At 47.3% G+C, this 22,074-nt stretch overlaps 1 protein-coding gene across 5 annotated transcripts in view; it reads left to right on the forward strand.

Annotated features, from left to right (window-relative positions):
* The window catches only part of SNX29 (sorting nexin 29), a 531,581-nt gene that overhangs the window by 412,500 nt on the left and 97,007 nt on the right, over positions 1 to 22,074 (forward strand). For 4 of the 5 annotated variants that reach the window (XM_077906677.1, XM_077906675.1, XM_077906674.1 and 1 more), the window contains exon 19: positions 15,848 to 15,988. In XM_077906677.1, coding sequence (XP_077762803.1) covers positions 15,848 to 15,988 — 141 coding nt within the window. Of the gene's footprint in view, positions 1 to 15,847; positions 15,989 to 18,413; positions 18,546 to 22,074 lie in introns of those variants that run through there. The other variant, XM_077906678.1, reaches the window with a different exon arrangement.

Below are 22,074 nucleotides of genomic sequence, written 5' to 3' on the forward strand. Positions count from 1 at the left end.
GAGCAGATGTACAGAGACAGATACTCATCAACTCATTGGTCCATGGGGGACACCAAACTAGGGGAAAGCTATCTGCATAGTGGCCTAATCACATTCTCTTTTGGTCTGAGTTCTTTGGAGTATAGGTGGCAAAAACTTCATCTTAAAGTGGCTTAAACACAACAGTTTATGGGCTTCTGTAGCCGAAGAGTTTAGGTACGGCTTCATCCAGGGGCTGTGTGCCTCTCCTCCCCTTTCCCCCAATTCTACTTCCCTCTTAATGGCTTTATTCTCTGGTACGTTCCCCTTCTTGTGGTCATCAGCAGTTCTGAGCTTATGTCCTCTCAGGCTGAGAATAACTAAAAAAAAAAACAAAAAAAAAACCTCTCAGCTCTTCCCCAGTCACACAAACTCCAGATTGGCCTGGCTTGGGCCAAGTGCCTATACTGTGGTGCATGCAGGGTCTTGACCAGCCAGACCTTGATGTCACGCCTGCCTGTAGGGTCAGAGCTGGCTTGAGATTCAAAGGAAGCACAGAGACCGAGCTTGGATGGAGAAGTGGGTCTCTGGAGGGGAACTGAGTTGTTAATGCTAGGCAGAGAGGAACAGCCATGTTTGCCGTGGGCGTGTTCTCCTGGAACATTTGGGATTGAACAGGCTTGACCGGGCTGGTCTGAATGTTGTGGGGCTGGGTTTGAGAGGTGTCCTATTTGGACCTAAGCTCAGAAGAAGAGAAAGCAAGTGGTGGGGCGACCAAGCAGCATTTAGTGTGCACACACAGTAGCAGAGCATGGGCTGTACAACCACCTGCCCTCGTCCACATGGCTTTGCGGCTCCTGGTCCAGCTCTGCAGAGGGCCCAGGAGCATGTCTAGCGTTTGGCCCTCTGAGACACCTCGTGTCCTTCTAGTAGGTCTGCATTTCCTCAAAGGCATCATGAATCAGTTTCTCTTCCTGATGATGAAGGGGTCCATGACTAGGAAGACAAGGGCCAGAGACATCAGACCAGCTCACGGATTTTTGTCTGCAGGAGAGAGGGGGTACCCGACTCCTGGTGTAGGTGGGGGTTGAAGCGCCCAGAGCAGAGCACGATGAGGCAGGGACTAGGATGAGTATGTACTGAAGGAAGCTATCAGTTCCTTAAAGGACAATTAGCAGCAGTAGGAGAAGGAGGGTGATCCTTAATCACATTAGAAAGGGACATACTTTCCTTGCTGAATCATTTCCTTGCTGATTTATGGCCTCCGTATCCCATTCGTTTATATAAGAGCTGCTTGCCCGTGTGATACTTGGTCACTCAGCCCACATCATGGAGGCCAGATGAGGTAGGATAGTCCCAGTGTAGCTGAAGCTCTTCATTCAGAAGCCCTGGAATCATCTTTGAGGAGTTGTCATTTCTTTGCTTCCTTCAGAGTTGAGTATGTGCTTGTTCACATGCCAGATTCTTCCATGACACTTTCATTCTTACTAGCCTCTTCTCAAGAATGCGTAATGGGGAAAGGTCTTGGTGTGGTCAAGTCAAGTAGGAAACTCCTCCTGCAGCTTTGTCATGGACAGCTCCTCCCACCTCCCTCTCTCTTGGGCCAGCTCTTCCTCCTCCTTCAAGGCTTTGTTTAGACATTACCGCCTCCTCCAGGAAGCCTTCCTTAATGCCTGCCACACTTATATACCACTTCCTTGATGCCTGCCACAATTATATACCACTTCTTGTTTCCTGGCCTCATGTGCTTCCCTCTGTTACAACACTTATTCTACTGGCCTATAGTTTTTTTTAAGATTTATTTATTTATTCATGAGAGACACGGGGGGTGGGGGGACGAGACATAGGCAGAGGGAGAAGCAGGCTCCTCACAGAGAGCCCAATGTGGGACTCGATCCTGGATTCCGAGATCATGACCTGAGCCGAATGTAGGTGCTCAGCCGCTGAGCCACCCAGGTGTCCCTGGCCTATAGTTTTTGTCCGTTTCTCTGTCTGCCTCACAAACATGTGATCTCCTTGAGAGCAGGCACCTAGCTTTTGCTAATAAGCGCTAACTTCCATTAAATATTTATATGCCAAGCAGAGTGGTTGATCTTGGACGCAATCCTAGAAGGAGGGTGCTAGAATTGTCCTCACTTTGCATTAAGAAAGTAGGGTACAGAGAGCCTTACTAAATTACTTACAGTCACACAGCTAAGTAGAGAAGGTGGAGGCAGTGTTTGAATCCAAGGCAGTCCTTGTCCCCAGACTGTGCTCATATTCATTGCTCCAACTGTTGGTCTGCCTCTGTCTCTGTGTTTGCAGCTGGCACAGGTCCTGGCATGTAGTAGGTGCTCAGTAAACAAAGGGTGAGTGAGTGACCCTGAGGAGATGGGAGTGCATGGAGCTGGATGTGCAACGAATGCACTGCTCAGGATGGAAGGACACTGCCTGAGGGGGTTTTGCTGCTTTTATTACTGAGAGAGGCAGGTTGGGTGCCCACTTAAGTAGAGGCACGCAGACGGAGAGCACGTTCTCACCACAGCCCTTCCCCTCCTCAAGGCAAAAGGGACTCAATGTTTTTATTTTTTATTTTATTTTTTTTAATGTTTTTAAAACTTCTTCCCCACACCAGCAGCTTTCTCTAAAGGCGCACAGAGTGAGAAACAACTTCCTATCTATCCCAGCAATATCTCACAGCTGTTAGGGCCAAAACAAAGTTGGGAGCCTCAGCTCTTACAAGGGGGTTTTACCTTCAGTTGCCCTGTATTGAATTCAGGCGTGGATGGAGATGAGCACTGGCAAGCCTCCCGTAGGCTCTGGCTTCACGCAGGCTGCGCTGCTTGGTCTCCTGCCCCAGAGCCGGTGCCCACTCCCCAGTCTTCTCTGAACTCTCCCGGCCTGGCTCTGTAGCCCAGCTCTGGGCCCCTTCCCCAGCCTGTGCCCTCAGGGAGGTTTCCTCTTTTCTTCCTAAATGACAGAGATAGTCCTTTCAATTCTGGATGTGGCCATGCATTTCAGGATGTCTCTGTATTTGGAGAAAAGGAGGGTCAGCTCTGCATTGTCTTCGGCATCCACCAGAAGTCCCGCTTACTTGAAAAATGTGACTTAATTTTCCTATTACCAAAGTCAGTGTTCAGTAGAGGAAAGAAATTTGGAAAACAGAAAATGCTAAAGAAACCGTAAAGATAATAAAAATCCATCAATGTTAAGAAATAACCACGGCAAATGTTTTGATTTGAATCCTTCTGGTCTTATTTTCAGGGGTATAATTGCACACATTCATACATGTGATTGAAATCTTATTTTTCAACATATCATAAGTAGGCCCTAAATTAACTTATTTCAGAATAAACAGATATCCAGCTTCTGTTTCTCCCTTTCTCCTACCCCAGGAAGACTTGATTAGTATTAGTATCTGGGAAGAAAGAAGCAGAAGACTTTTCTATTTTCTGAATGGATCTAAAATGCTATTTGATAATTTCATTGCTCCAGAGCAACCAGCCTTCAGCAAGAGAAGGTGTCTCACAGGGCACATGGCTAAGGGGGTATAATGTGCATGACTCAAATATCTAGACTGGAACATGTGACCAGCAGATGAAGTCATAGTTCCTTTTTAAATTCCCTGAATATGATCACTGGGGCCCCCAGCAGCTTGATTGCCGGAAATTAGCTCCCATCAAAATGGCTCCAGCTATTTCTGAGTTCCCCAGGGACTGTCTCATGTGCACTTGGGGACTTGCCCCTGTGATTTTCTCTGTGGCCCGTGGTGTCGCTGTCCATGCTGAAGATGACCATCCTTAGGCAGCCATGCTCCCACTCCCAGCTGCCCACCAATGGTCACGGCCGCTCCGGCGTAGGGTGGGGTGGGGGGTAGTTCAGTGCTTTCTCTGCCCTGCTATTCAAACCCAAATATGACAGTGGGGCTATTCCTTATGTTCCTTCAGCAGAACCAAGACCAGGCTAGAAATTTTAATAAAACCATGCCAGCAGTGTAGGGATCATGGCCAAGAAATCTGACACGAGGAGAACTCTGTTACCACTCCTGGACGTAGGTCTCAATTCCAGGCCCATCTTTGGGGGTGTTGGAAGCCTGTCTTCCTGCCTTGCTTCTGGTGTCCAGCTTCCTTTAGAGGGTTGGCTTACCGCCCCACTGTGGGAGCCCGAGGCCTGCAACCTTGAGCTCACAGCCTCACACCAATCTCCTCCTTAACTCTCTGGCAGAGGCTGCGTTTAGCAGTAGTGGGAGCTGCAGGGAGCTGCAGGGGCCGTCTTGCTGAGCAGAGGGTCCTTGGTGGGCTCTGAGGAGATTGGAAGGTCTGTTAACTTAGTGGATGTGCCGTGAAGTGGACACCAGGCCCCTGAGTCCTCTGGGAGAGCCCGTCTGCCTCTGCCCTTCACTGGAAGTGGTCCTGCCCACTATTTTATCTAGTGCCAGGCTTTATTTTGAGACAAAGTTGTGAGTTGGCGGGGTCAGGAACTTAGAGTCAAGGGGACCAGAGCCCCCACCTTTTCCACTAGCGTCCCTTGGTCTTGAGGGTGAGGCAGGTTCTCAAAGGCAGAGTAAGATGCCCAGAACCCTGGGTCCAATTCTCATTAGCGCAGAAAGCGCTCATCTGCAGTCTGGGGAGAAGGCTGATCTTTGGGTACCCCTGGCCAGTGCCGCCCGTGGAAGTGTCGAGGCTGCTCTGCAGTGTCCGAGACAACAGAGCTTGGGCTGGAGCATACTGACCGCGGTCTGTGTGGCATGATCTTCTGTCCCTGAGAGAAGCCGTCTGCTGGTCAGCCAGTGTCCACGACTGTGGTGTTTCTGCTCCGGGTACTGCAGAGTCTGGCCTGGGTCTGTTGCATATCAAAAGTGCCCTTTCTCTTTCCTTCTTTGAAAGGTATGTGTGTGTTGGGGTGGGGCGGCGGCCGGGGAATTGTGCTGCCAATCCTAAGTAAATACTGCATTTCCCGCTTTACTAGCCTGCCGTGTTTACATAACCCTATGAGCTAAAAAGTCATTTTTCTCCAGCTATGTTATTTATCTTGTTCTTGGCATTGGGCTGCCGTAATATCACTCCATCAGCATGGTCGTATGGTAATTCAGGCATTTGGTTCTAGCAGTGAGGACACTTACAGTTAATAACACATGAAGCCATTTCATTAAAAGCGGAATTTTATTAGGACACATTAACACAGGCCACCAACCAAAACACAAATCATTCCATTCCTTGGATATTAAGGAAGCCAAATGAATTAGGAACCTAAAGCCATTTTTAGAATAAGCTTTGTTATCCTAATATCCTCTGTCTTTGCATTTAACCATGTGCAGAAAGGACATTGTGGCTCAAAGTTCATAGCATGTTCTTCCTCTCGGTGACAGATGATGTGGCTCTTGGGTGTAGCATCAACGCCAGGACCTGTTCTTCTCTTCCCCTCTTGGGTCATATTGGGCATGTTTCTTGGTTATTCCGAGTCTCTGTTTTAGGTCATTTAAAGTTGCAGGGCTTTGGTAAAAATTGTAGGTAAAGTATCTGGCACCGGCCAGGTGCCACTAAATATTACATCATCCCCTGTAAGTCCAAGGAACTTCTCTCCCTTAATGCCAGCCTTCAGTCTTGAATATCACACATAAAGAAGTTTTTGCTGCCCTGGGGAGGAGTTTGGATCATTAAAAAGTGGCCTGAAGTTTGAAATGGAGAGGCATGCATTTAGCTTATGCTGAAGAAAGGGCAGCCTGGCGTTTTGTTTGTAAACCAGCTGTGTGTAAATGAGCATTCATCTCTGAGCTCTTGCTGCATTCCCATCAGCAGTTTCTCTGGAGGGTCTGATTTTCACGGTAACCATCAAGTATCTCCTGTGAGGTCCTCCTCCTAAAATAGGACTCTTGTCCAGGACCCTCAGTGCTGGTGTAACAGGGGCTGGGTAAATGCCAGGCCTGTCTGCAGCCCACAGAGAGACTGTGTAGCGAGCCCCTCTTGCATGAGCAGCCCCAAGAACACTTCCAGGTTGTGTTGCAGTGCTTGAAAACCCACCCAAGGAGGTCACGCACCAAACTCTGCTGTTTCTGTTGACAGTTTTTTGGAAGCAAAGGAGCGGCTTAACTGCCCAACCCACAGACTCTGCATTATGTTTGCGTTTCCTCGCCTGCCTAGCATTTGACAATTAATTAGGCATGGTAATTACCTGCTGTAATTTTGTGATTGCACATCCTATAATTACCCCTAATTCTGTAATAGGGAGGTTCATGTACACAAAGGCAGACAACGATGAAGGTGATGGTTGTCACAGTATGAACAGCTGCCACTGCTCACTGCCTGCCAGGCCCAGGCCAGGCACAGCATCTCACAGCCACCCAGCAAAATCGCTCTTGTCCCCATTTTACAGATTGAGAAGCCGAGTCCCCAGGTGGAGGATCCTGCCCAGGGGCACAGCTAGCAAGGAGAGGAGGTGGATTTGAGTGCAGGCCCCTCTCCCTGCAGAGCCTGGGCCCTTTCACTGTGCCATTCTGCCTCTGCAGGGGAGGCCCCGGGTATCCCTAAGGTCAGCGTGTGCCTTTGCTGGCAGAGCTGCAAAGTAGATTCGGAATTCAGGCCACTTAAAAGCAGCTTTTAAATCTTCATTCTTCATCTCCCCCCCAGTTTTCCTTTACATATGTGTATGTGTGTGTATTTATTCACACATCAGTGGGTACATATGTTGTGTGTATGTGTTTAAGACTCTTTCTGTATAATTGAGACTTGAAGAGGTGAATTAACTTACTCAGGATCACTAGGCTTTCAAGAGGTGGAGCTAGAACCCAAACCCTTATCTGCCTAAGGCCGGAGTCTAGTCTCTGGACCCCCTTCCCTCAGCACTCAGGTCTGATTGCATGTCAGGTCCTCACGGATGCTCACCCACTACATTCTCATTGAGACATCCTGGGACAGAAGTGCGGGTGAAAGTTCAGTCTCCATGGCTTTGGGTGGGAGAGCTTCTGCTTTTAATTCCAGGCTTAACATAAATATCAGGTGCATAAATTTAGAGTTTATAGTTCAATGAATCTTTACTTTTGTATATACCTGTGTAGCTACTGCCCAGAGATACAAGGCATTTCCAACACCCAGAAGGTTCTTTGTGCCTTTTTTGGGCTCTGTGTAAGAATCCTTGCCTTCACCCGTAAGGTCATGAAGATCCTCTTCTATGTTCTCTCCTCGTAGCTTTATAATTTTACCTTTCACATAGAGATCTCTGATCCCAAAAGACATGAGTGCAGAAGCCAAGCACATGAAGGTCTGTAGCCCCCTCTGCCATAGCAGCCCCAACTGCAAACAACCCGAATGCCCACCCCAGCAGAACAGGTTAACAAATGGGGTGTGTGTTCCTACAGGGGAATGTACTGTGTGACCCTGAACAACACATGGGTGCTACCACACACGCTGCATAGAGGGAGAGAAACCAGACACAAAGGAGCACACTCTGTATGAGTCCAGTTAGATAAAGTTCAAAAACTGGTTAAGAAACGGGGTGGGGGAGCTGGTAAGGAGAGTGCTCAGCAGAGGAGGCAGGGGGCACGAGGGGGCAGGTAGGCATGCGCATGCTCCAGCAGATGTTGCTAATCTTTCAGATGGAAGTGTTTCTGGAGGCCCTGTCTACACAAGAGTTTGTTGTAGATTTACTTCACTGAGGGCCTAAGGTCCCCCTACCCCCTCCTTACTCCGTGTCGTTACAGGCACTGCGAGGGTAATTCTTCCCAGTGGAAAAGAAATCTCCAGATTCAAACTTCCTCTCAAAACAGAGAAGAGAGGGTTTGTCCTGATTCCCAACTGCAGATATTACCTTCCTATTTTATTTTTCTTTTGCTGAGTCGAGGAGATTGCGCTTGAAGTGGCTTTTTATTGCTTGTTTTAGAAGGGAGCTTGCTTTTGCTGGAAGAGGTCAATTCTTGTTATTTCTCCAAGGAATTATTATCTTTATGGCTCGAGCAGAAGGAATTGAAGCCTATCAAACTTAATTTGGGAGGGGGGAGCCCTTAAAATAAAAATGAAAATCCTAACAATTTTGGACATAAGCGCTTTTAATTCTTCAGAGAAATAAATGCACAATTTGGTTAAGTGTAATTCAAGGACAACTTAATTTACAGAGAAAGTTTTCCGATTGTGGATGCTAAAAGCACTGCTATTGATGATGGACCGTTGAGGTAGTTCTGGCAATTCGGATGGCACTAGATTCCCAAAGGAGGGGATGTGAGAAGACACGTGATTAGAGCATGTGGTACCAAAGGGACTGTCTGAGGACATATGATCTTTCCAGGAAAGGGGCGTTTAGGCCACAGAGGTATTAAGCAGGGGCCTTCCTTACAGCTACTATTCCCAGCTGCCAGCACTGCTGCTCAGAGTTCCTGGGATCCTGGGGGGCCTTGTGCTGTGGTAGAGAGTGCCAGGCCTTAGTGGCATTCTCCCAGGCAAGTGACACACCTTCACTGAGCCCATGTCCACGTCTGTACAAGGGGCATGTTCACCATCTGCCTTGAGGATCCAGATGAGGATGGAGGGTGAGTCCTGTGGAGCGCCTGGCACAGGACCCACTGCATAGTAGGTGCTTCAGAGATGGCGAGTGGTAGCCTTGGAGTTAATTATATTTTATTGGAGTTCTGAAAAAAAATTTTACTCCCTTGGGTCTGGTCTTCCACTCTTGCTGAATTTCTCCTAGAGCCTCATAACTTTGACTGCCAACCGAGGACAGTAGGATTTGACCAATGTCCAGACAACAGCAGAAATGGAGAATGGGTGCATGACCTACAGGCTCCATGGCTGTCTCCTCCCCCTTCATGATCCAGTGGCCTCCAGATAGTAAAGGTGGTGCCAGAAGTACCCATTGGCCACTTTCCACCTTTGTCTAATGATGCTGGCAGAGGCAGGGGTGAGTACAGTCACCAATCTTGATGGAAGCATCTAGAATCCTCTCCACAGGTAGCTCCCCAGTGTCTGTTCTCACACCCCAGTGTTCATGGGAGGCACACTCTCAGCCTAATGAGGTGACTCTCAGACAACTGAGCTTTGAAGAAAGAGGCCACAAGGATGGTTCTGCTGTTGGTTTTCCCCTTGAATATGAGACCATCCAAGGTTGAGTTCAGGTCAGGCCTCCTGCCTGGTTCCATGAAGCCCTTGGTCTCCAGAGTGAGATGGTAGTGGGACGTGGCTGGGAAGAGTTTATAAATCACCTGACAACTCAGAGGAAAGAAACTTGAGGACTGTGAAGAGGCCATCTTGTCCTACCCCTGCATTTTACACACAAGGAAATGAGGCCCAGAAGAAGCAGGGAGCACACACAATGGCCAGGAGGGGCCATGTCATCCAGTCTCTGTTGTGCTCCCAGGAAATACGTATTTGTGGAGCTCTTTAGGGGAGAAGCACTAAATTCTGTATTTCTGTTTAAAATTTTCAGCGACCTATACCATAATTTGTTCTAAGCTCTAGGTCTAAGACTGAGTGGTAATTCACATAACTATTCTTTACCAAGCAAGAACCTTAAAGATTATAAAGCCAAGACAGACGAGACTTTGATGCCAGTGCTGCTTAAAGCTTGCAGAATGTCATGGTTTTGGTGATGATGATAATGACAGGAGCAGCAGTTGACTAGGGATGCCAGGCATTTTTTATGCATGCTTTTCGGCGTCTTTTTATTACTATTTGATACCCACTTCTCAGTTGAATAAACTGAGACCTGGAAAGAAGCAGTTAGCTGGTGGGTGGAGGAGGTATGGGACTTCCGGGATGCCACTGCAGTTTCCGGGCTGGGTGTGGATGTGCTGACGTCTCAGCACAGCCCAGTCTCCACCAGGCAGACCACTGGAGAGGGTGAATGTTACAGCTGATTGGAAGAGCAGAGACTTCCAACATCCAAACCTTTGTCACTTTCCTACTGGAAACCTCGCCAATAGGTTTATATTTTCGTTTATTTATGAATATGCACTTGGCGTCTTCTGTGTATCAGGCCTGTGACATGTGTGAACTCAATTCTGCTGAGACCCACTGAGGGCCATAATGTTACTGTCCTCATTTCTCAAAGGAGGAAGCAGGGCACAGAGGCATTTGGTGACTTTCTCAAAGACACACAGCAAGTATGTGGCAGAGCCAGGATGTGGTTCAGGGAGCTTGGTTGCAGTCTGCTCTTCACCACCCTCAGGCACTGCACATCCTCAGTGATCAAATGATGATGATGAGGAGGAGGACGATGACAATGATGTCAGATCCTGTGCCCGGCCCAGTCCTCATGCCTGGGGTTTTGCCTGTTGTCAGGGGTCTACTCTTTTCTTCAGTGCATGTGGTTCCCCACAAGCCACTGGATGGCATGGGGGTATTTGTCAGATAAATCCTATGACTTGTACAAAGAAGGGTTGAACTAATGATTTCTGAGACCCTTCCTCCTGAGTTGTTGAATGCCTACTGTTCCTCCTGAGCAGGAGATACAACAAGGAGAAGGAGAAGGTTGGAAGGTCAGGAGAGGCTTTAACATAGGATGTTTGGTCTAATCACATATTTCTTAGAATATTTTAAAGAATGGAGGCAAGGAGTGCCTGGGTGGCTCAGTCCAATTAAACATCTGCCTTTGGCTCAGGTCATGATCTCAGGATCCTGGGATCAAGCCCCACATTGAGCTTCCTGCTCAGGGAGGAGTCTGGTTCTCCCTCTTCCTCTGCCCCTCCCCTCTGCTCATGGTGCACACTCACTCTCTCTCTGGCTCTCTCTCTCTCTGAAATAAATGAAATCTTTAAAAGAAATGCAGGCAAATTGGCACCATCCTGCTTTGCCAGAGCATGTGGTGGAGTCTACAGTAAGATAGTGCAACGGTGTAAGAGTTGTCCAAGCCCACGCAGGCTGCCCGCCGTACCTACTCTAAAACTATCTTTGGTGTATGCGCATCCTGCATGGACAGCCACTGAAGGAATTTGAATAGGAAGATGGAAATAAATTGCATAGGGGAAAATGGGTGGCCAGAGGAGCAACTAGAGTCCTGTTGCTGTGGCCCAAGCAGAGGCAGGGTTAACTCTGGGGATGGGTTGGCAGGCCTGTTGTTCAGTACTTGGCCCTGTGGATGAAAGAACAGGACTGGTCAAGGGTGAGACCCAGGTTTCTGGCTCAAACAACTCTGGTCCATTCACCAAGGGAGCAAGGTCCCAGGAAGAGAGAGGAACAGATTTGTAGTGCAGATCATGGGTTCAGATGCAGACATGATGAGCCTTATCAAGTCTGGGTCTGGAGTTCATAGGAGCGGTCCAAACTAGAGATACAGATTTGACCTAAAAATGAAGTGCACAGACCAAAGTTGGTTGCTCATGTAGGGAAGAAGAGGACAGCGAGTGAGAACCTCCATCTCTGGCATGGGGGGAAGAGGAGATGCCCACGTGGAAGACCAAGAAGGAGTTGTCAGAGAAACAGGGACTCTGCACTTTCGTGGAATGAAGCCATTGGCTCTTGACTATGTTAGGAAGAACACAGTCACAGTTTCTCTCTCACGTTAGAGATGCCTGTTTTGTCATTATGTTAGAGGCTTTTAAGATGTGCATTGACACTCACTGCTTGCAGATCATACTAGCTGTCAGTCATTGGAGATTTTACTCTTTTAGGCTCTTCTTGACTCATGCGATTTTTAAAAATGCACTGATCTCTTCCTGTTCTCCCTTGCTGTGTAGTTGCTGTGTATTTCTGGAAGGTGTTGGGGCCTGTAAAAAGCTGACAAAACAACCCTTAGATTGTGTACCTCCAGAATGGTCTCTCCAGTCCCATCTTGATGAAACTAAAGTTTTGTGCTCCAGTTGTGCTTATCCCATCTGGATGTGACCTTCCATCCAGTTGGCTTGATGCCAACTCTGACTCCTCCCTCCTTCCCCAGATTGATTTCCACTTCCTCTCTGTGGTGGCCTGTGTCATCCCGGGCACACTGCTTGTGTGTCCAAGTGCCCCGGCACCACCTTAGGAGGAGGTGCTATCAATCAGTTCCATATTATAGGTGAGGAAACCTATAGTCAGAGAGGAGGCATCGTTTGTCTGACACCCTCAGTCTGGGCTTTACCTCAGGGGTTCCCAAATGGCCCACTCTTAGTCCGTTCATTCTGCTGTAACAAGCCACTGTAGACTGAGGGGTTTATGCCTCACAGTCTGGAGCCTGGGTATCAGGATGAAAGCATCAGCAGTGGTGAGAACCCACTCTCCGATCCACAGACAGATCTTGTTTGTTTGTTTGTTTAAAGGTTTTATTTATTTATTTGAGAGAAAGAAATAAGAGAGCACAAGAAGGGAGGAGAAGGAGAAGCAAGCTCACCACTGAGCAGGGAGCCTCATGTGGGACTTCATCCCAGGACCCAGGGATTATGACCTTAGCCAAAGGTAGACGCCTAACTGGCTGAGCCACCCAGGTGCCCGTAAACATCATCTTCTCACTGTGTCCTCACATGTCAGAAGGGGCCAAGGAGCTCTGGGGGGGGGGGGTCTCTTTTCTAAGGGCGCTAATCCCATTCATGAGGGCTCCACTCCCATGACCTAATGACCTCCAAAAGGCCCATCTCCTCACACCGTCATGTCAGGGGTTAGGATTTCAACATACAAAATCTAGGGGAACATAAATATTCAGACCACAACATCTACCTATCAGAATCATTTAAAAAAAAAAAAAAAAGAATCACTAGGTAGGGAAGCTTTGAAACACTACAGATTCCTGGGTCCCAGATGGTTAATGCATCCTAGCCAGAGGCTGGTAATATTTGGAAAGCACTGCTCCTTTCCACACCAGATCTTGGATATGTCTGTGGGAAAGTAACAGTAATGAGTATTGAGTATCTAGATCAGGGGTTGGCAAAGTGTTTTTTGTAAAGGGCCAGAAAATAAATATTTTCAGCTTTGCAGGCCATATGGTCTTTGTTGGAACTGCTCAGTTCTGCCATTATATTTCAAAAGCAGCTATAAACAATAGGTAAACAAATAGATGTGGTTGGATTTGGCTCATGGGGTGTAGTGTACCTCTCCTGAGCTAGGTAATTAACCTCATGCATGATGATCAGACAAGCAGTTGAACTTGCCGTTCTCCAGGGGGTACTTGGATTTGTGAAACAATACACTACAGGCAGACAGTCCATTTGGGATGTGGCAGGTTGAAGCTGCATTCAGCCACCAGGACAAAGACCTCTAAAACAGTAAGCTTGAATAAATTCAAGACAAATATTTCTCTTTTGTGAAAAAAAATTTTTTTTTACAATAGAAAGTCTAGTAATTGGTGTGGTGGCTTCATAATGACATCAGAGACCCTTAGTCCCGTCTATCTTCTTCATAATCAAGGTTATCTCAGGATCACAAAATGACTGCTGGAGCTCCAGTTATGTCTTTGAGAAAGGAAGGAAGGAGGGAGGGAGGGAGAAGGGTAAAAAGGTACTGTTGGTAGAGTCAGATCTCTCCTAAGGGCTTCCTTAGAAGCCCCAGTGAAGTTTTTGCTTACATCCCATTAGCTACTCTTTCCTGCAAGGCAGACAGGAAAATGTAGTTGTTTTTTGTTGCTGTTGTTTTTTCCTGAACATATTGCTGTCCCCAGAAATACTAGGAGGAAATGGAGACTGGGTGGGCAATGAGCACTTATTGTGACCCAGGAGGACCCAATGAATGCCCCAAATGCACTGCATTAAAGTGCCCCTGAGCCCCACTGGGTTTATTTGTTGATTGATCATGTCTCAATTTATAGAGATTAAGAAAGCCTGAAGTCCCTTTTCTCTACAACTAGCCAGGCTCTTCCAGATCTTCTGGGGTCTAATGTATGTGTCACTCTTACAAATCAAATACTTATATCATCAGGATAATAGTCCTATCAATCATCATGCCACTGCTTGGACACCCAGTGCCAAGCAGCCTTTTGAGATAAACCTTTCCCTCTCGGCAGTTTTTTTCCTCTTTTGTCTTCCTCTACTGTGTATCTGCTGGAAGTCTGCTTCCTGAGGTTATTCAGAACACATCACCTTGGTCTTTTCTCCAAGGTCTCTTCCCTCTCTACCTGAGGCTCACATGGTCACCCCTTCATTGCCTGCCTTCTTTGTGATAATTTGGCTGCAGATCCTCTCATGGGGCCCGTGGTTCTCAGATTTACAGCGTGTGGAACCACTCGGGTTCTTGTTCTGAGCAGATCATTGAGGGTGGAGCCTGAGACGATGCCTTTCTAACATCTTTCCACCTGGTGCTGGTCCATGGAAAGCCCTTTGAGTAGCAAGTGATCTGGGCCTTTCTGAACATATTGCAGGTCATCCTTTTAGTAGATGGCAACCAAAACCCAACTGTGTTGGGATGGTCAATTTAGAATAGAGCAAGAGCAAGTTTTCAACTCATTTATCCCAGAAGTTAACATACACATTTTCATGAGGTCTGAAGACGACATAGGGCTTTTTTTTTTTTTTTTTTTTTTTTTGGTGGCTCTCCCATGTTATTTCCTTAGCTCATATTTACTAAAGTCTATAAGTCTTTGTCCCACAGGCCACCCCTGTGCCGTATCTCCCCATCTCTTAACTTTTGGTGTTGGTTTTCTGGATTTTATTGTAAAACCTGACACTGATCTTTTTGAATTTCATCATATTGGATTAGATTCATTCCTCATGCCAGTTGAGATCACTTGATATGTGTCATCCAGTATATTTACCATCTCTTCTAGCTTGGAGGCTTCAAACTAGACAGGTCTCTGTTTCTCTATCCTATTCCCTTGGAAAGTTCTGGCCGTTAATTGCAGCTCTATTGTTTAAATCATCTGTCCTTGATCTTGTTCACAAGAATATTACAAGAGACTTTGATGGCTGTTTTACCAAAGTTCAGGTATATGACGTCTGCATTTGGGAATACTGGGTGGTTTTCACATAGAGGCAGAATTATCACTCATTTCATAGATGCCTATTTTTATTATGTCAGAGGTTTTTAAGATACGTATTGGCATTTACTGATTGCAGATTATAGTAGCTATTTATCATTGAGAACTTTACTCTCTGGGCTGTTCTTGTATAATTTTTTAAAACGCATCGATCTCTCTCCCACTTCTGTTTTCCCCTGAGATGTAATTGCTGTGGAGGGTGTTGGGGGCCTTTAAAAACCTAAAGAAATGGTTCTTACCTTGTGTTCCCCCAGAATGGTCTCTAGAAGTCCCATCTTGATTCAAAGTAAATAAGTTTTATGCTGGTCCTTATCCCATCTGGACATGACCTTCCATCCAGTTAGGTTGATGTTCACTCCAGCCTGTCCCTCCTTCCCCAGATTGATTTCCACTTCCTCTGTGTGGTGGTCCGTGTGATCCCAGGCATAGCTGCGCTGCTCACGTGCCCAAATGTTCCTTGGTAGGAGGTGCCATTAATCAGCTCCATCTTACAGATGAGGAAATGCATAGCCAGCAATCTGTCACTGCTACAGTATGCATGTGACGGAAGTCTGATGACCGTCTTTGCGATCAGTTGGCCTGTTTATCTCTGCTGATACTGGGAAATGATATGTAGTGTGGTGTTCCCATAACCTGCCTGATTTATTCTTTCATGTGCCTCTTTGTTGACTCAGTACCATAGAAGCCCTTCTCTGTTGAGCCCTGGGCATCCGGTGGCTTGGGAGATAGATGTGGCCCCTGCTCTTACAAGGCTGGCTCTTGTGGGTGGAGCATAACCACAGTCCCACCCCTTTGTAATCAGAGATGTTTGTTTGTTTGTTTGTTTTTTAAGATTGATTGATTCTAGAAAGGGGCAGAGGCAGAAGGAGAGTAAATCCCCAGCAGACTCCATGCTGAGTGCAGAGCCCGACATGGGGCTGGATCCCATGACCCCGAGATCACGACCTGAGCTGAAATCAAGACTCCTAACCAGCTGAGCCACCCAGGTGCCCCTGTAACAAGAGCTTGAAGAGAGATTTACATTTTCTTTCTCTTTCCCCTTCCTTGTCAGGTCTACATCCGGATAAAAGACGATGAATGGAATGTCTATCGGCGGTACACAGAGTTTAGGAGTTTGCACCACAAGTTGCAGAACAAATACCCTCAAGTGAGGGGCTACAGCTTCCCACCCAAAAAGGCCATTGGAAACAAGGTACTGTCACCGCGGGGACCAGGCAGCTCACACAGGAGTGCCTGATGCACACACGCTTCTGTAGATGTAGGACTCAGAAGTTGGCTTATGTAAGGAAAAAGAGGAACCAAGAAAACACTCATAATTCCATCCCTTAAAGACAAACATGTTCTGTTTTGTGTACGTCCTCTTCATTCTCTAGGGCAGAGGTCGGCAAACGCGTTCCATTAAAGGGCCAGAGAGGAACTATTTTTGACTTTGTGGAGCATATGACCTTAGCTGAAAATACTCAACTGTGTCATTGTCGTGTGAAAGCAGCCACAGACGGTGTGAGCACAGATGGGCATGGCCGTGTGCCAATAAAACTTTATTCATAAGAATAGATGGCAGCTCAATTTGGCTGATGCGTCATAGTTTGCTGACCCCTGTTCTGGACCCAAAAAAATGATTTCTGGTTTTTATCCATAGTTGTCATGATGCTTATTTGGACTCATGAATGTGGGGCATATTCCCAATAAAGCTTTCTCGGAGGAGCTTCTTTTGGTATAGGGTTACTTCCCTTTTGAAGGCTAAGAACTGATAATGACATAATTTGTTTCCAGGTATTCATCCAGGCACGTTGGAGAAAGGAGGTGCTAACCCTCCATGAGGTTGCTGGTGTTCATCCAGCAGGTGTTTACTGAACACCATTATGTATCGTGGGGCGGGGGATTGGAGCCCAGGGCCAGGAGGACAGGCCTGGGCCTCGTGTGGGGCTTCGCATCATCTGCCTCAGCCCATTGGCCTCATTTTGTCATCCCTCACATTAGCTTAGAGCAGCAGTTCTCTGTCTTGGCTACACTTAGAATCACATGGGGAGCTTTAAAAGCTTCTGAGACCTGTAGTCCCCACTCCCCTTAGGGTTTAAGGTCTGGAGTGAGTCAGGGGTCCTGAGGAATTTCAGACGTCTCCAGGTGGCTCCGGCATGCAGCCAAGCTGGAGAACCCCTGGCTTCCACTCTGGTAGGAAACGGTGACAGGTGCATGATTACAGTATATCAACTAGCTTGGCAGGGACAGTTCAGCTGGAGGAGGTAAGGTCATGACCCTATTGAGGACAGGTCAGAAGCTGGGCCTTGTTAGAAGGAGGATCCCTCTACTCCCGTGGTTCTCAGAGTGTGGTCCCTGACAGCAGTAGCAGCATCACCTGGAACTCGTTAGAAATCCCAATTCCCAGGCCCCACCTCAGACCTACGGAAGTATCTGCTCTGGGGCTGGGGCCCAGAAACCTGGGTTTCAGTTTGTGTGGTGCTGATGCACGAGGAAGCGTGATGACCACAGTGCTATCACATTGACAGGGTTGTGTGGCAGATTCCATATATGGTGAGTCCTAGTCTCTCCCTTGAAAGAGGCCCCTAGTTAGGGTCTTCTTGGATCTTCCTCGCAGAAAACTGGTGCAAGGGTTTCCATAACCATTCCCAACCCTTGGGAGTTCCGCAGGGAAAACTATTACTGACTGTTCTGTTTACATGTTCATGGATTTTTGTGCTTCAACCAGATTAGAAACCTGATCACGTCAGGGTCTGTTAGATCTTAATTTAAACAGTTACAAAGCAGGTTTATCTGAGGCCTCAAATAAATGTGTCATTCCATTTTTTTCTGAAGATAAGTGGAGTTGAACCCATAAAAATGGAAGACTGAGAAATTCTACACTTGCTCATAGCAAGAAGGACAATAATTCTTATGAAAAGAGGGGAAAAATTATATACTGATTTAATCTAATGACTTGCAAGCTCATACAAATCTTGGGACCCATCCAGAATGTCTTAAAATGTCATAAAGCAAAATTCTGCCTAACTAACGTATTACCATTATAAGATACTCTCATTTGCAGCAAGCATTATACAGAAGCAGCCTTTCCATGACACCTTCTGGGAGCTCGGCTTGTCTGTATGTCACTACGGGAAGTGAGCACAAAGCTGAATCAGGGGTATTCACGTGGTGAAATCTGTTGTGTGTTTGCTTCCTGCAGCTGCCCTACCACACTGGCACCCATTTAATGGTCTAAACACACAAATTGATTATCTTAGAGTTCTGGAGGTTGGAAATCCAGAATCCATCCGTCTGGCTGGGCTGAAATCAAGGTGTCAGCAAGGTTAGTTCTTTATGGAGGCTCCAGAGGAGAATCCTTTCCTTAGCATGTGGCCTCCTGTGTCTCCAGAGCCAGGAATCACGTGACTGTGACCTCACCTTCTGTCACATGGTCCCATCTCCTTCTGTGACTTCTCTCCCTCTTATAAGGACCCTCACGATGACAGTGGGCTCACCCCGATAATCCACAACAATATTCTGTCTCAGGATTCTTAACACATCTGCAAAGTCACTTTTGCCATGTAAGGTAAAATATTCTCAGGTTCTGGGATTAGGCATCGTTGGGGGCCTCATGTTGCCACATTCTTTCTCTGCAGACCAAACCGACACCCTCCCCACCTTGGATCTCAGGGCAAGCCTTGAAGTTATTCCAAACTTATTTAAGACAAGACAAACCTACTGACACCACTTCCCAGGAGCAGGGACTGCCCTGACTTCCCCCTCTGAGGTGGGTCATCCCCAGTCCTGCGTCACATTCTCCTATCCTTGTCAATCTTGGGACTGACTCTGAGCAGCAGTGGGCTTTTGCCCTGTGAAATATGTGTCAATAGGGCACTGTCCCCGACCCCCCTGCCCCCATACCCAGTGCAATCCTGTTGGGAATAAAAGGGCTTGGGAATTAAAGGTAACATCTTGGTGGGCCTGGCCCAGTGATGGAGTTGTACAGATGCCCTGGATGGCTGGTTCTTCACTAGATTGTGGGTCCTTTTCCCCATGGTCAGGGCAGGCCTGATAGTTTCCTCTGTTGCTCAGGAACCTGACAGCTCCTGAGCAGTCATGGGGCCTCCATCTCTTGTCTTGGCCTTCGAATTGGCTGGTTGGCCATGACTTTACTTTGATTCCCTCTCTCCCTGTGCGTTTGGCTAAGACATACTCCCTTCCCTTAAGTATACTTTGGCTGCTGCCCAGAACAGGTTGGAGGGTTTATCGGATTTTCAAGGGCAGATTAAATCAGCATGCAGGATTGCAGCATCCAGCAAAGGCTACTGATGATGTCTGTCAAGAGACAAAGTCTGCACTGGTCCCAAATGGGCCTACAGGCTCAAGATACCTGCCTTCATACCCCGAGGGCAAGTTTTCTAGTTCATTTTCATTCTAAATTGGTCCAGAAAAATCAACTGTGTCAGCATCTTTTCCTTGATTGGATCACTTCGAGAATGTCTCACTTACCACTTAACACCATTAAAGTACGAAGACATGACTTCTTTGTGGATTGAGTTACATGTCCCTTACTCCTGTAAGCCTTGGATCCATTAAATGATTCAATCCAGAATCCACAGACCTGGACACTATTCAAGAAAATACTAGCCACAGTTTATTTTTTTCAAATTTGTCATATGAGTATCTTTCTAGCCTGAATTTCTAGGTATTTGCCTAACACTGCCACCGTTGTTGGTTATCTGCCAGTTGTAGAATTAAAATATCATCTTTATGATGATAGTTCTGACTTAAACATTTTATTTATATATTTGAGAGAGAAGAGAGTGAGCAAGTAAGTACGTGAGAGGGGCTGAGGGAGAGAATCTCAGGCAGTCTCCCCACTGAGCCCGACACAGGGTTAATTTTCACAACCCGTGAAATCATGACCTGAGCCACAACCAAGAGTGAGATGCTTAACTGACTGATATACTCAGGCACCTCCAAGTTTGAACTTTAATTGATAAATAGCATGTTGAATAGTCGTGGATACAGCATTTGTCTTTAGCAAGGAATTTCTTTGGTCTTAGTATGCCATGCGTATGTGCAGCTGTTCATACCCAGAGCACTCACTAGAGCTCCACATGCCTTCAGGTGCCACATCAGGCCTAAATCATGTTAAGGTAGTTTCCTGATTATCAGTCTACCACTTGATGAAGTGTATTCCTTGGTAGCTGAGTCAAGCAAGCCACAATAGTTGTATATTAAAGTTACTTATTAAATTTGAAATAGCACAGCCATGGCGCTTGTATCTATCAAGATAGTCTTGGTTAAGCTGGAGTAACAAATCCATGATCTTGACAGTCTTAGCCAACCAAGGTGTATTTTTGGCTCTCCTCAGGAGACCAAGGATAGGGGCAAATCAGACACACTGGCTCTTAAATCTTCTGCCCAGATGTGAAACATGTTAATTCCACTCCTCTTTCATTGGCCAAAGCCAGTTACTGAGCTGTGCTTAATGCCAGGGGAGCAAAGGAGTCCACTGCTACCATGTGCCCTGGAGAACTAGAATTTTTTCAGTCTGCTCCCTTGACCCCCCCAGGGGTGGCACTTCTCTTGAGCCACATTTCTGAGCAGGGTGTGGATAACAGGAGAGCACAGCTCTACCAGTTCAAGACTGGCACACTGAGTCCTGTGGTTTCCCTCCATGAGTCCCAGTTCAGGTGCTTCCCTTCATCCTGTTTCAGTTTTCCCAGCCCACGCCTGGTCCTTCCTGGTGTGGGCATCTGCACCTTTTCCACTCTTGCTTGCCCACTCCTCCATTCCCTATGGTATAGCCACAATGAGGTTTATACAACATAGATTACATGGCGTCATTGTTGATGAAGCCCGCCCCCCCACGCCAGTGGTGCCCATGGCAGTTAAATTCGAGACTCTTTATGGCCTTCCAGATGTCCCCTGATCTGTCCCCCGCTTCCTCTCCTACCTTATCTCCTGCCCCACCCTCTTCCCCCTTACACCTAGTACACTGACGACCTAAGGCTTCCATGCTGTTCTTACCTTGTGGACTTTGCTCCTGCTGTTCCCTCTGTCTGGATTGGCTTCCCCCTCATCTCTGTGTGGACGGCTCCTCTGGTTCATCAGACCTCAGCTCGAATTCCACCCCTAGGGCAGCCTTTCCCGACCACCCTCGTCAGTGCTGCCCCTTTGGTCACCTTCCAACCTCTGATCCTTTGTCTGCATGAATTCTCTCCCGCCATGTACCATTAATTCAAGTGATTGGGTTGTGACCTTGAGTAGTGTTGTCTCTGCCCTGGAATGGAAGCTCATGATAGCAGGGTCTTGGCCTGTTCCCTGCTCTCTCCCCAGCTCCTAGAATAGCACCTGGCACCCCAGAGAGACTCATGGCCTGAATTAAGGAATAAGTGAACAAGCATTAACTGGGAAAATTTCCCTGTTACTTTCTTCTTCACATCACTGGGTCTCGGCACAAATTCAAAAAATCTGAATTCCCAAAGTGGGTGGAATAATTTTGAGGGTGACTTGGGAGGTTGCTCTCACTCCACTTGGAATGAATGTGTTTTTTGTAGAATGGGCCAGAGGCTGGCAAACCTTTACAGATGGGAAAGGTGGCCCTCTAGCAATCTGGGGGGAGTCACCTGGCAAGCTCCCCGTCCAAATGGACTTCGCCAGCATGAGGGGTTAGGAGAAAAACTTGTTTTTGATGACGCTACTCCCAAGTCTGCATTATTGCTCAGTGAGAGATTTGAGAGGCTGTCATTTCTTCTTAGGATAATGGAGTCAGTCTCTGAAAGTTCATTTGGCATTAAGGCAAGGCAAATCACTTTCCCTGGAGCCGCAGATAATTCAACTTGTTGGGGAAATTATGCATTAAAATCCTCATTAAAAACACATACACCAGTGCCAGAGGAGCCCACCGGTGCTCACTGAGCCATGGAAAGCACCTTTGCGGCTGGAGAGGCACAGATTTAGATGCAGCCGTGGGGGCACCAGGCCCCCAGCAGAAGGTACTTGCAATGTTGGGAACAAGCAGCGATTTGGAAGAGTGTAGGAGCCGCTTAATTTTTTCCATTTAGAAACACTTCTGGAACGCCAGGATGTCATGTTAGATGTTAGGGGGCTTAACGGAAGGTCTCTACCCTCACGAAGTTCACGGCCTCGTGGGGCAAAGCCCATTGTGTCAGTTCTCATGGAAGAGTCCTGTGATCTTGGGGAACCGAGGGTTCCTAGTGCGCTCTGGAGGGGGCCGTGAGCGCCGCCGCCTTGGGCAGGGGGCGAAGTGCTCAGCAGGCCGGCAGGTCAATTCAGGGGCCGGCCTTT

Source organism: Canis aureus, chromosome 8 (assembly GCF_053574225.1).
Source record: "Canis aureus isolate CA01 chromosome 8, VMU_Caureus_v.1.0, whole genome shotgun sequence".
NCBI classification, from domain to species: domain Eukaryota; kingdom Metazoa; phylum Chordata; class Mammalia; order Carnivora; family Canidae; genus Canis; species Canis aureus.